The 15,225-nt window shown below is 41.1% G+C and overlaps 1 protein-coding gene across 4 annotated transcripts in view; it reads left to right on the plus strand.

Annotated features, from left to right (window-relative positions):
- Nucleotides 1-15,225, plus strand: part of RERE (arginine-glutamic acid dipeptide repeats) — a 401,076-nt gene that overhangs the window by 220,863 nt on the left and 164,988 nt on the right. For all 4 annotated transcript variants that reach the window (XM_075121005.1, XM_075121006.1, XM_075121004.1 and 1 more), the window contains exons 5-6: nucleotides 1,804-1,900; nucleotides 6,136-6,240. In XM_075121005.1, the coding sequence (XP_074977106.1) occupies nucleotides 1,804-1,900; nucleotides 6,136-6,240 (202 nt within the window). The remainder of the gene's footprint in view (nucleotides 1-1,803; nucleotides 1,901-6,135; nucleotides 6,241-15,225) is intronic.

The raw sequence follows: 15,225 nt of genomic DNA on the forward strand, positions 1-15,225 counted from the left end.
CAGTCTCTGGAAAACCAGATAAATGTTTTTGCATAGGGATGTGAGATAAGAATTGTCAGTGTGAGCCAGACATTAGAATGCAGATGATGAGGTCCTTTAATATCTATGCCTGGGTTCATTTTAGCAGCATATGGGCCCTAACCATAGCTATTATCTGCTGCATCTCAGTTATGATGATTTACTGTATGTATGTACTGTATGTATTTAATGTTGTACTTGGAGACAGCAGATGGGTAAAGTTATTGGCATCCCTTGAGGTTTTTTTGGACTATACAAATAATTAACATTTATGAGATCAAGTTGCGTTAAGGATAAATCACGTAGCCCCTTTTACTCTTGGATGCCTCTGACATACGTATTAGATCTAAGTTCTTGCCGAGGCATGATTATTTAGCCTTATCCTAATGTGTATTAGTACTCGCTGTCACATAGTACAACAGTTAGTGTTTCATTGGAAGCACTGCTAACTGATTCTTTCCCCTCTCTTCCACCCACCATTTTTTGGACTAAATAGGAATGGCCATACTGGGTCAGACCAATGGTCCATCTCACCCAGTGTCCTGTCTTCCGACAGCGGCCAGTGCCAGATGCTTCAGAGGGAATGAACAGAACAGGGCAATTGTCGAGTGATCCATCCTCTGATGTCCCATCCCAGCTGCAAAATAATTAACTGTTGATCTTCATAATAGTGGCAGAGACAGGAATTCTTAAATCTTCCAGGATCATTTTTGCCTGGGCTTCAAGAGAGCCATAAAACTTGATTCCACTCTTCCTGGCTGGAAATTTCCTTGGGGCAGCCTCAAAAACGCGTAAAACCTTTGGAGGTGAATTGTGATCTCAAAAAAAAAAAAAAAAAAAATCAACAAAAAAAGTCATGCTTTAAAAATGGAACACTGCCACTCATATTTAAGTATCCAAATAGATTGGCATACAGTGGAATAAATCTATGAATATTTTCTCTTTAATAGTGATGTTAGGAGGGCCGTTTTTGCATGTGCTGTAGTAAAATCTGCATGAGTCTAATGATTCACTCTCACTGGTTCAGTTTAAATGTTTAACCCTGGAAATATGGGCACAAGGCCAAAGCCCACATTTTTCATAGCTTTGTGCCTTCTATTAAGTAGCATAATCTGTGCGTATAAAAACTATTTTTATGTTCTTAAGTAGGGATTATTAAAGGCATCATTGATGACTCCATAGTCAAGGTTTGCATTTTGGATTTTAACTACCTATTTTAAAACATGAAAACAAATGTTCTTCACAGCCAAAATGACACCACTGACTTCCAGTGCACAGATATTGATCAAAATGATGATGTATAAAATTTTAGAAAACTCCGGCATGTAAAACTGTATAGAACAGACTGTCTAACAGACAGAGCGGGGGGTGGGGTGGGGGTGTGAGGGTTACAGAAGAAAGTACTTTCTCTGTAGAGCTCTTTAGACAAGGCACTTTCTCCTGCTGTGCCCAAAAGAGCTGTTCCCTTCCTGCACACTTCTTAAGGGGTACAAAGGGAAAGCTCCTGTCAGCAGCCCTTGTATAAAATTGGGCTAATAGTATTTCCATACCAAATGGGGAGCACGGATCCGTTCATATTTATGAGCTGCTCAATATTATTTTAGTGGGTGCCACAGAAAACCCTATTTTAAAATTGTTTTCAATGTTGGTGTAATCTTAACATCTCAATGACTGTGTGTATTCAAGAAAGTATTAACCTCAGGCTTCAACCTACAAAGTGCCTGTGAAACCACAGAGGTCGATGCTTTGGGACTCTGCAGCTAATGTCTTTTTCTCTTTTCACAGACTCTGGACGAGAACTTGTTATTACAGATCCAGTGATCAAGAATAGAGAGCTCTTCATTTCAGATTATGTTGACACTTATCATGCTGCTGCCCTTAGGTAAGTGACAGAGGACCTGGTGCAGCATCCCACAGCAGGCTTGGCAGGGAAGAAAAAATAGCATGGAAAATCTTAGAATAGAGGAGGAGAGCTGTCTTTTGTCCTTTTCTGTTTGGGGAACATTAGCATATTGCTCAGGCTCCTTCTCACCACATGCAATAATTAACTTGTGTTATCTGTTCTAATTTGAAAAGAAGCTGTGATTCTAAAATCTCATTTTAATCTCAGCTCGTCTATGGTGTTCAGAAGATATTGTTTCCCATCATTGCAAATTTAGATTATTGCTAGTTATTGTAGAAATGGTACCCTCCCTTCCTCTCTTTCATTTCACCATTAACAATAACCTCCCTTTGCAAAGTGACTGTTAGTGCAGCCCTGATAAATTGCATTAAAGACTTTTGCTCTGAGGCAGAAATCATTGTAGCTCAGTTGAGAGCTCCATTAAAAGCTAGCTGTATAAACAGAGGCGGTAACGGACCCCTGTATTGTTCTCTGTTATCTGCCCTTCCCCAGGGGTTGCTGCTCTCTTTGCCCAGTTAGTTTTTAACTTAAGTGGCTAACCTTTGACCATGCAAAGGGGGAGACACCATTACTTACAAATGTTTTCTGATAGAAATACTAAGGCATTATTTTTACTGGCATCCTTTGAGTTTTCAGCTTGCTGAAGAGTGCATGGATATTGTCAAAATGTGAACTGAATAATCTCCCTGATAATAATGCTCAGATGGTGTTTCAGTGAAACCATCTGGAGACGTTTTCTTTGTTCAAAGCCACTTCTCTGAAGCCCTTTACTTCAAGGCAAATTAGCTGCAACTTGTGCCGTAGGGGAGGTGAAAAAAATCTTTTATTTGACTTATTACAGGATTTTAGATAAACTAAGAAAATTCCAGTGGTGTGCTGTAATCTTCCTGAAACTCCAAAGTGGTTTTTATGTCTCAAGGAAGGTAGCTCTCCCATATTAAATTGATATACTTGAAGAGTACAGCTAACAAATGTGAGGCTGGCTGGATTGTTGAAACCAGGCTTGTAAATTTAATTGTCATCTTTGACATTGAGAAACTGAAACATGTGTATGGAATTTTCCCTGGGAGTATTGTAGACTCTTCTGTGTTCTCATTCTCTTCCCCCTTTATTTAAAAATAAATAAAATAAAACCCAGAACAAATTGGAGGCAACATGAAACACACAAAGTTCATAGATTAATTTGAGACAAAAGACTGATATACCATAAGTCGGATTCAGAAAATACTCACCATGAAAATATTTTAAATGACTCTTTAGACTACACTTCCTGTTGGTTTATGGTTTTATTTTCATTATGGCTTACCTCTTCCATTTGTGGCAGTCCTTGTATGAATGTTTATCAGTTGTATTCTAAAACTACCCCTTTTGAAAAATGAAGCAGAGCTTCTAGTTACATTTCTAAATGTTAAGTTTCAGAGTAGCAGCCACGTTGGTCTATATCCGCAAAAAGAAAAGGAGTACTTGTGGCACCTTAGAGACTAACAAATTTATTTGAGCATAAGCTTTCGTGAGCCACTGAATGCATCCGATGAAGTGAGCTGTAGCTCACAAAAGCTTATGCTCGAATAAATTTGTTAGTCTCTAAGGTGCCACAAGTACTCCTTTTCTTATTTCTAAACGTTGACACTCAGACACATTTGTTTGCATAGCAAAGAACTGAGTGCATCCTTTCCACTCATTCTCCTCTAGCTAGTAGCATTTATTATGTGCCAGTAATTTTCACAGCTGCCTACAAGACACAAATATAAGGAGTGTCACTTCCCTGAAGATCTGACCACCTAAATGACAAAATAGAGAAGACTAGATGCATTGGCAAGTCCAGAAAAAAGATTAATTTTAAATTTAATTTAATAAATTAGAACATTACCATGCCCTCCATGCAGATGTCTGTCCATGACTACACAGAAAGCTGATGACAGAGTAGGAAATATAACCAAGTATCCCAACTCCCAGTCCACTGCTCTGATCAGTAGAAAACTTTAATTGGAAAGTGCTTACAGAACACTATGTAAGTGTATAATAAACACAATTGTCTTTCACTTCAGTAGCAATACTAAGTATTTATTACCTGCATAAAATTCCATGATCAAAATATTGTATTGCTTTTATGTGTCTGGATAAGTGCATATTCTTGATTTTATTTATTATTTACTGTACCAGGTAAATTGTCTTGGGGCGTTATTCAAAGGAAAGTTTAGAAAAATTTGATCTGCCTTAAAGTTATCTGATCAAAATTTTCTGTGAAAGATAAAAACAAATGCCACCAATTTTTAATTCCTTATCTCTCCTTTCAAGAAATTTAGATAAAATGAGCAGTGAGCAGGATTGTCAATGCTTCAAGAAGGCTACATGTTTGATTTAAACTGCAGAGGATTTTAACATTGCACTGCAGTCTGACGATAGCTGACCAAGAAATAAATGACAGGTTTCAGAGGAACAGCCGTGGGGTGGGAGGAGGTATTGTTTCATATTCTCTGTGTGTATATAAAGTCTGCTGCAGTTTCCACGGTATACATCTGATGAAGTGAGCTGTAGCTCACGAAAGCTCATGCTCAAATAAATTGGTTAGTCTCTAAGGTGCCACAAGTACTCCTTTTCTTTTTTCAAGAAATAAATGTTTGTTTTGCCCCTGGCTGCAGAAGCTAAGAATTAGGCAATCCTAGGGTCTGATTATGTAACTCCTCCTCACATGAGTAGGCCTGTTAACTTCTCAGAGAATATTCATGTGAGTAAAATTGCAGGACTGGTCCCCTAGTGGTTTTTGTGTTTGCAGTAGCCTATGTGAGTAAAGAGCTTGATGAAGAAAAAAATTGCCATTCTTAGCCACATTTGGTTGATGGAACTTTCAGAAGAGCTTTGCCCATGAAAGGGTTGCAGAAGGAAACCAATTAGTGTGCTGATCAGTTTTCCACTGCAGCCTTTCAAGTGTAAAACATTGCTACTGTCTCTACAGAGACCAAAAGTGGCAAAAGAGCCCAGAATCCTGTAGATAAAATAGCACTTGCCAACCTCAGAGCTTTTATGAGGCTTAGTTAATGTTTGTGAAGAGCTTTGAGATCCTTGAATGAAATTAAATGCAGAGTATTATTGTTACTAGTGATGGTCCATCTAGAGGAATGAATGGTCAGTGATTCACAAATGGAAGGAAATGTTTGTTTCTGTTCTTTTAATGTTAAAGACATTTACACTGCTGAAAAGAAAGGTAGTCTTGTGGTTCGCTAGTCTCGGTAGTTTCCACTTGCAGGTAAAATACAACTGCAAACATCTACCCACAAATACCTGTAATAAGTGTAAGTCTCTCTAGTTGATCAGCCATTTCCCTCTGATGCCCTCTTCTGAGCTGTCTGATTTACTTCACTGCTGTAAATTGCTGTGCAGTGTTTTACAGAATGTTTAAAGCAGCTTCTGTACACTAAATACTTTAACAAACCCAAGAGCAAGACAGTGGAGAATGAAACATTTTACAGCTTAATTCCCTTTGTGGCTATCCTTAATGAGAACAAAAGATGAGTGCTGAGGCCAGTCTAGAGGCCTCTGCGGCCAGATGGAACAAAACCTTTGTGAGGTGTTATTCCTGATGATCAAGTGATTGTGTTGTTGCAACTTGTATTGTTTTATATTGTTTACAGTGCCATCTTGCTAAAAATACTTAGCCAATTAATTTGTTTTTGATCTGAAAAATTGTCAAAGCATACTTACGAGGTTGTCTTGAAAATTTATTAGATGAAACACCAGATGTACTCCCCAGTCTCATGAGGGTGGTGATTAAGACTGTCATTTTACTCATCCATTTAAAAAAAAAAATTACTCCTCTTAGTTAATGAATAGCAAAATTTTGTACATCAACTTTAAAGAGTTAGTTATTAAAAAGAAAAAAGAGAGATTAAAACCAGGGGCTGGAGCAGGGATGTTCAACGTTTTAAACATTGCAGTTTGGGGCAGGTTTTGTGTTTAAAGGTATAGCCTTTTCATTTGTGACTGCCCTGGAGGGGTCCTGACTGAATAAGATTAATGAATGTTTCTCATTGAAGTTAATGGGAGAATTTGCCTGAAAGTCGCTGATAGTAGGGTTGGATCTTGCCTTATTATGAAGTTTGGGCATCTGCAGAGCACAATGCATCCCTTGACTGATTTCCAAAGTGGAGTGGTGCTTATCTAAATGAATGTTGTCCAGCATAGGATTCTAATACCATTTGTTCTCTTCCTTTCAGAGGGAAGTGTAATATCTCCCATTTCTCTGACATATTTGCTGCTAGAGAGTTTAAAGCCCGAGTGGATTCATTTTTCTACATATTGGGCTACAATCCAGAGACAAGGTAAGTGAGTCACTCTGGCTAACGGAAAGTTTTTTTTACCAGAGATTGGTTTGTTGTAAGAATATGCCAGCTGCTACAGGAAGGAAAAGAATTAAAGCCTGTGATTCAAGTGTGGTGTACATAGAGAAAGGGTGAATCATGTATGTGTGCAGATGGTGATGCATATAAAAGGCAAAAAACAATTTATAATAAATAATTCTGATACCAGCAGTGGCCTCTGATGCCCACTGGAAGTGCTACTGAAGGTTGTGGTTGTGTTGCTCGGGGAGAGAGACTAGCAGAGTGGGGAGAGCTGTGATATTTGTGTGTAGAGAAGAAGTATGGAGAAAAGGTTGGAGGAAGGTGTTTATAGGGTCCATGTATTAAGTAAAAGTAAGAAACAGTGGATTACAAGGCTCCATAGCATGTGGTGACATTTTAAGAACATCCCTTTGGGGGAGATAGTGAACCTTAAAACACATTCTTTGAACTTTGGTTAAAATTGAGAGATGTGAGCATTAACAGGCGCTTGCAAGTCTTTCATTGAGAAAATGCACATTCCCGACAACACCCACAAGTTTTCCTATGAGTAGCGTTGCAACTGTATATTGTAAGGTCTCCTGCAAGTGTAGTAGTGCACGGGAGGGGTCATCACTGTGGATGTAAATAATTGACTGAATGGAGCTCTTCTGCACAATCCCTATCTCAGATCTACTTGCCAGAACAAATTAGAGGCCCAAAACAGAATTCATCCTGTTCAAAACAGGTGTATGTCGGGGAGAAGCTGCATTCAACGTTCTTACACATTCAGTTCCCTGAACCTTTTCCCTGTGTGTCTCCAATCACCCCTACAGGGTGTCTTAAAACTGATTTCAGTTGATACCTCCATCAGTTATTTCAACCAAAACACAGTTACTATTTTATTTAACATCATTCAAATAGTGCTGTAAACACACACGGTGCTCTGCAGACATTGAGTAAGCATGTGCCCTTCCCTGCCCTGGAGAGAGAGAAATCTAGGGGCCTAGTCCTGTAAACACTTAGGGCTTGTCTTCACTACTGGGATAAATCGACCTAAGTTACGCTGCTCCAGCTACATGAATAACGTAACTGGAGTTGATATAGCTTAGGTCGACTTACCCTGGTGTCTTCACTGTGCTGAGTCAACGGGAGATGCTCTGCCATTGATTTAGTGGGTCTTCGCTAGGCCCACTAAGTTGATACCCGCTGCATTGATTACAGAAGCACCAATCCCCCTGGTAGTGAAGAGAAGCCCTTAGTTTGAGGAGTAGTAACTCACAGCAGTGACTAATAACCACTATGCCCTGATGAAGGATATGCTTTTTTAGTACTATATAATTAACTTGTGGAACTCATTGTCACAAGATTTTATTGAAGGCAAGCAGGATTTAAATAGGGATTAGATGTTTACGTGGATAATAATTACACACCCATTGTTATATTAGATTAAAAGTTTATAAGAATATAAATCTTCATGTTTCAGGGCATAAATTGAAACTAAGTGCCTGCAGCTGGAAAGAAACTCGCCATGTGAGCAAATTATTGCATAATTGTCTGTTTTGAGGTTTCCTGTAGCTTTCTCTGAATCCTCTGGCACTGGCCACTCATCTGAAATAGGTTATCAGACTGGTTTAGCATTTCCTAAACACATTGGGAGTGTTTGCAGCATTAGGTCCTAAGATAGTCATTGTATCCAATCTGCAGTATTGAGCACTGGAAAAAGACATGAAATCTCATCATGTTTACAGAAACCTTCTAATATGCTATATGTGAAAGTACAGAGAGCTTGTGTGTGTGTTTCATTTCAGCACAATGATAGAGCAAGGAATGTGTTGTCAGGGCACACCTTGGTGGATGAAATTGAAGTGATGTTGACTTAAACATCAAACATTTCTCTTAATTTTCACCTCTTATCGCTTTTTCTTGTCAATTAAAATAATTATTTTTGGGGGCCAGTGTAGGTAATGAACTATTTCTATTCATATCCATATTTTGCATTTAATAGCAAATTGCTAGCTTTTCCTGAGAAATTCCTCTTGTGTGACTCAAAGCTTATGTCTACACTACGAAATTAGGTCGATATTATAGGTCCATTTTTAGAAATCTATTTTATACAGTCGATTGCATATGTCCACACTAAGCGCATTAAGTTGGCGGAGTGCATCCTCACTACTGTGGCTAGCATCGACTTACGGAGCGCTGCACTGTGGATAGCTATCCCACAGTTCCCGCAGTCTCCACCGCCCATTGGAATTCTGGGGTAAGCTCCCAATGCCTGATGGGGCAAAAAACATTGTCGCGGGTGGTTTTGGGTACATGTTGTCAGTCGCCCCTCCCTCTGTGAAAGCAACGGCACACAATCGTTTCACGCCTTTTTTCTGTGTGGACACCATATTGCTTTCAGCTGATGGTGCAGTAGGACTGCTAACTGTCGTCCTCCACCGCTTCCACTGCAGCTCTGCTCTCATGAATCCACCTCACAGGTCCTCTCGTCGCTCTCTATAAATATCTATTCTCGTGGCATCCGTCGTCAGCCTCCACTTCCGCTGCAACTCTGCTCTTCTGCAGACGCCATACCATGGCAAGCATGGAGCCTGCTCAGATCACCGCGGCAGTTATAAGCATTGTAAACACCTCGCGCGTTATGCTGCAGTATGTGCAGAATCAGAACCTGCAAAAGCAGGCGAGGAGGTGACGGCAGCGCGGTGACGAGAGTGATGAGGACATGGACACAGACTTATCTCAAAGTACGGGCCCCGGCAGTTTGGACATTGTGGTGGCAATGGGCAGGCTCATGCTGTGGAACGCTGATTCTGGGCCCGGGAAACAAGCACAGACTGGTGATGGGACTTTGTGACTTGCTTTCTTTTGCCCTGAAGTGCAAGAATACCAAGATTAGAGCAGCCCTCACAGTTCACAAGTGAGTGGCGTTAGCCCTCTGGAAGCTTGCAATGCCAGACAGCTACCGGTCAGTTGGGAATCAGTTTGGAGTGGGCAAATCTACTGTTGGGGCTGCTGTGATCCAAGTAGCCAACGCAATCACTGAGCTGCTGCTATCAAGAGTAATGACTCTGGGAAATGTGCAGGTCACAGTGAATGGATTTGCTACAATGGGATTCCCTAACTGTGGTGGGGAGATAGACAGAACGCATATCCCTGTCTTGGGACTGGACCACCTTGGCAGCCAGTACATAAACCGCAAGGGGTACTTTTCAATGATGCTGCAAGCACTGGTGGATCACAAGGCATGTTTCACCGACATCAACGTGGGCTGGCCTGGAAAGGTACATGACGCTCACATCTTCAGGAACTCTGGTCTGCTTGAACAGCTGCAAGAAGGAACTTACTTCCCAGACCAGAAAATAACTGTTGGGGATGTTGAAATGCCTGTAGTTATCCTTGGGGACCCAGCCTACCCCTTAATGCCATGGCTCATGAAGCCGTACACAGGCACCCTGGACAGGAGTAAGGAGCTGTTCAACTATAGGCTGAGCAAGTGCAGGATGGTGGTAGAATGTGCATATGGATGTTTAAAAGCGTGCTGGCGCAGTTTACTGACTTGGTTAGACCTCAGCAAAACCAATATTCCCATTGTTGTTGCTGCTTGCTGTGTGCTCCACAGTCTCTGTGAGAGCAAGGGGGAGACGTTTATGGCGGGGTCAGAGGTTGAGGCAAATCGCCTGGCTGCTGATTACACACAGCCAAACACCAGGGCGATTAGAAGAGCACAGCAGGGTGTGCTGTGCATCAGAGAAGCTTTGAAAAACAGTTTCATGATTGGCCAGGCTACGGTGTGACAGTTGTGTTAGTTTCTCCGTGATGAAAACAAACCTCCTTGGTTCACTTTACTTCCCTGTAAGCCAACCGCCCTCCCCGCATCGATCACCACTTGCAGAGGCAATAAAGTCATAGTTGTTTCAAAATCATGCATTCTTTATTAATTCATCACACAAATAGGGGGATAACTGCCAAGGTAGCCTGGGAGGGGTGGAGGAGGAGGGAAGCACTGGGTGGGGTGGTGGATGAGAGGAGGATGGAAGGACAAGGCCACACTGCACTTCAAAACTTATTGAATGCCAGCCTTCTGTTGCTTGGGTGTAGAGTGGTTGGGTTCCCGGAGCTCACCCCCCCAACCCCCAAGTTCTTGGGTGTGGAGGCTATGGAACTTGCGGAGGAGGGCGGGTGGTTACACAGGGGCTGCAGCGGGGGTCTGTGCTCCTTCTGCCTTTCCTGCAGCTCCACCAGACGCCGGAGCATATTAGTTTGATCCCCCAGTAGCCTCAGCATTGCATCCTGCCTTCTCTCATCGCACTGCTGCCACCTCTCCTCTTGCTCCCACAACCTCTCCTCTCACGCATCCCTCCTGTCCTCGCGTTCATTTTCTACTTTCCGGGACTCTGTCATTGTTTGTCTCCATGCATTCTGCTGAGCTCTTTCAGTGCAGGAGGACTGCATGAGCTCAGAGAACATTTCATCATGAGTGCGTTTTTTTCGCCTTCTTATCTGTGCTTATTCCCCCCCAACCGCGTGGCTAAAAGCGGGGATGATTTCTTTTCAGCCACAGGCAAACAGCCCACCTGGAATGGCCACCTCTGAATGTCCCCTTAATAATGTCCCTGGAGGATTTCCGCTCCATCCCCAGACACGTTAACAGACTTTTCCAGTAGCTGCACTGCCTGCAAATGCATCCCAAGTCTTCAGGGCAAATTAATCATTAAACACGCTTACTTTTAAACCATGTATTATATTTACAAAGGGTACACTCACCAGAGGTGCCTTCTTCGGCTTCATGGTCCGGGAGCCCACCTTAGGATGGTTGGGAGGGTATTGGCTCCAGGGTGATAAACAGTTCTTGGCTGTTGGGGAGAACGGTTTCTCCGCTTCCTGTTGTGCGTTCTCCTCCTCCTCCTCCTCATCTTCCTCGTCCGCAAAATCCTCATCCCTGTTGTGTGAGACTTCCCACTTGCAGGTGTCCACGGACAGGGGTGGAGTGGGTAAGTGGTAGGGGCACCCCCTAGAATTGTATGCAGCTCATCACAGAAGCCGCTTTAAAAGTCTGGGGCTCTGACCTGGAGCGGCTGTTTGCCTCTTCGGTTTTTTAGTAGGCTTGCCTGAGCTCCTTAATTTTCAAGCTGCACTGCTGCGGGTCCCTGTTATAGCCTCTGTCCATCGTGCCCTTGGAGATTTTTTCAAATATATTGGCATTTCATCTTTTGGAATGGAGTTCTGATAGCACAGATTCATCTCCCCATATAGCAATCAGATCCAGTACCTCCTGTTCGGTCCATGCTGGAGCTCTTTTGCAGTTCTGGGACTGCATGGTCACCTCTGCTGATGAGCTCACCACGCTGGCCAAACAGAAAATTAAATTCAAAAGTTCCCAGTGCTTTTCCTGTGTACCTGGCTAGTGCATCTGAGTTGAAAGTGCTGTCCAGAGCGGTCACAATGGAGCACTCTGGGATAGCTCCTGGAGGCCCATACCGTCGAATTGCATCCACGCTACCCCAAATTCGACCTGACTATGTCGATTTCAGCACTAATCCCCTCAGTGGGGAGGAGTACAGAAATAGATTTAAGCCAACAAAAATGGCTTCATCCTGTGGATAGGTGTAGGGTTAAATCGATCTAACACTGCTAAATTTGACCTAAACTCGTAGTGTAGATCAGGGCTAAGTAGATCAGTGCAGTTTTAAACCCTTCTTTTTGTGTAGAGCAAGCAGCTGATGATGTTCTCATGGCTGTTTGAAAACTGTTGGCACTGAGAGGGTGAATGAAATAAGACCACTGCATGTAACTTTACTTTTTCAAGGGACTGTACAAACATATCTCAGCTAATTACTCACAATAGCTTGTTCTCAAATTGTGTTTTGTCTGGTTGGATCCAGCCAGAATTTTTTTTAAACACCAGCTTTTCTGAGGATATTCACTTTTTGCTCAGTGTCTTTTTAGTGCTTTTCTACAATAGAAAAATGGGTTGAAGTTAGGCTGAGTGTGTTGACTGACTTTGCTCGAATCACAACTTTTATTTTCTGAGTGTGGATGCATTGCAATGCTTTATCTTGATTGCCCAGGTCAGGGTGTACCTCTCCATCAAGGTAAAGGCATTGCAGTGTGTCCATGTTAGGATAAAAGTTATGGGTATATCAAGATTAGCTAATTAAAAACCCAACATGACCTTAACTCAGTTTTCTGGTGTAGACACTTGCATTCAGATGATAAAAGATGCACAGTATTCTGTTTGGATTCAACTAGAAAGCAGTGTATTTGTGATCTGATTAGGTTCTGTTCATGATGCACATCTGCACCATCCAGTAGTGCTAGTTACCTACATGACCATATGACTACCTAACCAATCCAGAGTTTTGGAAGACTGTTTTTTTTATAATGATTGGTGTTGAATGTCTCTTGGTTATTTTCATGTAAATCCAAAAGTAACATACCTGAGCTGTGACGTTTGACTTCTGGAAATAGATATTGTTCTTAGTCATTGGATGCCTTCTGTATAGTATGCTCCACACCCATACATGTATACAGTTAATACATCATGTCTATTTGTCTTAATGAGTTTGTCTCATTTACTACTGAAGACTAGTTTTTGTGCTTTTCAAGGATATTGAGAGACAGCTCAGCATATTGAGAATTCAACTGTTTTCTGCTTACTCTTGAAGAACCAACAGAAGCAAGATAACAAGAAACACATTCTCATTTTTATATTTTAGGTATAGCAAGCAGTAAAGATTTTGCCAGGGTTGATACTTCAGAAGTGCACTCTAAAAGCGTGAAGATGTGGTGTAAAAAAGCTTTCATGGCAGAGGTGTAATTGATGAGCGCTCTTGCCTACCAAAGGACTCTCAACATTTAAAGGAAAGCAAATTTTGTCCTTTATTTTCTCTTTTAAAACCCTGTTGAGCATGGGTTTAGTAAGGGGAAAAATTAGGGGCTTCTTATTGATGAACAGCTAGTTCCAGTGGCGATTTGTGTTTTCGGAATCCTTGTTCCTTCATGCACTGGGACAAATTTTGTCCTGCAGATATCAGTAAACCATTCCTTGTTATACTTTAATAGTTGGTGTTGCACATCAACAGGATAATTATTAAAATAAAATATTAGTGTTGGATGTTGGTACTGACGTTTTCTACGTTGCATCGAGCTGTTAAGCAAGTTAGTAAGTGGGTCTGGAATATATTCAACTCATAGTCCCCGAGGAAAGGAACATTTGTGTTAGACCAAGCACTTTAACAATCACTCAGCTAAATAAGTATGTACTAGATAAAGAGAGTGAGCGTGTGTGAGAGAGAGAACGAGAACCTATGCTCAAAATCATTTTTAGAAGTACTTGTCATAGTTTAGTATGTTCATTAATAGAAAGGAACTGCTCTGCCATTTTAATGATACATCATTACACTTCACAGCAGCACCCCAGTTTGAGATAAAGTAGGACTGAAAGAATTACCTTTTACCATTAGCAAGCAAAGGAAATCAGAGGGCTACAAAACGTCATTTTTATTTTGCGTTTTGGTTAATAGCTATTAACCCTGTTAAGTTAACTAATGTTAACTCAGGTAACGGTTAAGTTCATCAAAACTCAATAAAACTTGCCGTACAATTAGATCAGACATTCAGATTTCCAGTGGTTATGAATAATGAAGCCAATTTTTCATTTACTTGTAAGTTCCAATTCTGCATGCAGTGTAACCTCTGCACCTGCATGGAGTCCCCCTGAAATCTCTGGGACTCTACAAATTGCAGGATCAGGGCCATGCTTTGCATTATTAAATTGTCATGGTGATATCTGTTTTTTTCTGTTAATTAAATTTGTGTAAATTATTTTACAATTAAAAAAACATTTTGTATTTATTTATGTTGATTAGAATTTTAAATATTGCACCAGCATTTCCTTGAATGTTTATTGTTAGACGAAAAACCTTCATAAAATACTGTGATCCTTTGTAAATAGCCAGACTTAATTTAAATTCACTCTGAAGTGCTAAGGTGCCAGATAATGGAATGCATAAAACTGTAGAATTTTAGATTAGATAAGGATGGAAGTGGAAGGAAAGTGTTAACATTAGATTAAACAGGTGTTTTGAATAAAATGCCACCTATAAACCTTGCTGTCTCTGTAATGGGCCTCTTTCCCAGGGACTTCAGTTTTGAAAACGTGCTTTTTGTTTACATCTGATATCTGCCCATCTTTTAGCTTAACTTTTTCTGCTCCATCTGAACCTGTATGTGCAGTCAGCATGCAGGCCAGTGCGGTAATAGAATTAGACCTTTGCGTTTTTTGAAAATTATATGCAACAAAATAGGTTTAAAACCCTCACAAAAGCCATTGAATTTCAATTGAGAAGCATTAATAGGCAAAGCAAATTGGAACTGATGTACCATTTTACAAAAGCAGTAACTGCACCAGCTTGCATTAAACAGCCATTCTTGGAATTTATGAGCCAGAGTTCACTTCAGCCCTTAAAAACAAGCAGTGAGGCCCAGATGTTGTCCATGCCACTTTTCTTCTGTTAGCTTAAGTGGTTGCTCACAAGTACATTCCCTCCCATTTAGTTCAGCTGCTAGTTCTTACCCCAGCCAATAATATAGCTCTGGAAATAGAATGTGGAACAGGGTGTACGCACATCTCTTGCTTGTTAGAAATGAGTTTGTTCTGGCACATGAACTTGTGCATTTAAATTGGTAAAAGATAAATAAGACTGTGTGTAGACCCCTGCTCCTTCTTAGTTGTTAAAATACCCAATCTTGTTTTTAGGGTGTGTTGTGTTGCTTAAATACATGCAATCCTAATTCTGTTATACATTAGAATGCGTGCGTACAAGCCCTGTTTACAATAGGGAAACTGAACATTTTCCACCACTGTTACCATCAATTCATATGAACTGGTGGTAGCGACATTAGGAGTCTTAGGATAGGCAGGATATTGGCTGCTAATGTCTTTGTTACCATTTCATCTTAGCCTGCTGGGTACAGATCTAA

This window comes from Caretta caretta, chromosome 18 (assembly GCF_965140235.1).
Source record: "Caretta caretta isolate rCarCar2 chromosome 18, rCarCar1.hap1, whole genome shotgun sequence".
In the NCBI taxonomy this organism is placed as follows: domain Eukaryota; kingdom Metazoa; phylum Chordata; order Testudines; family Cheloniidae; genus Caretta; species Caretta caretta.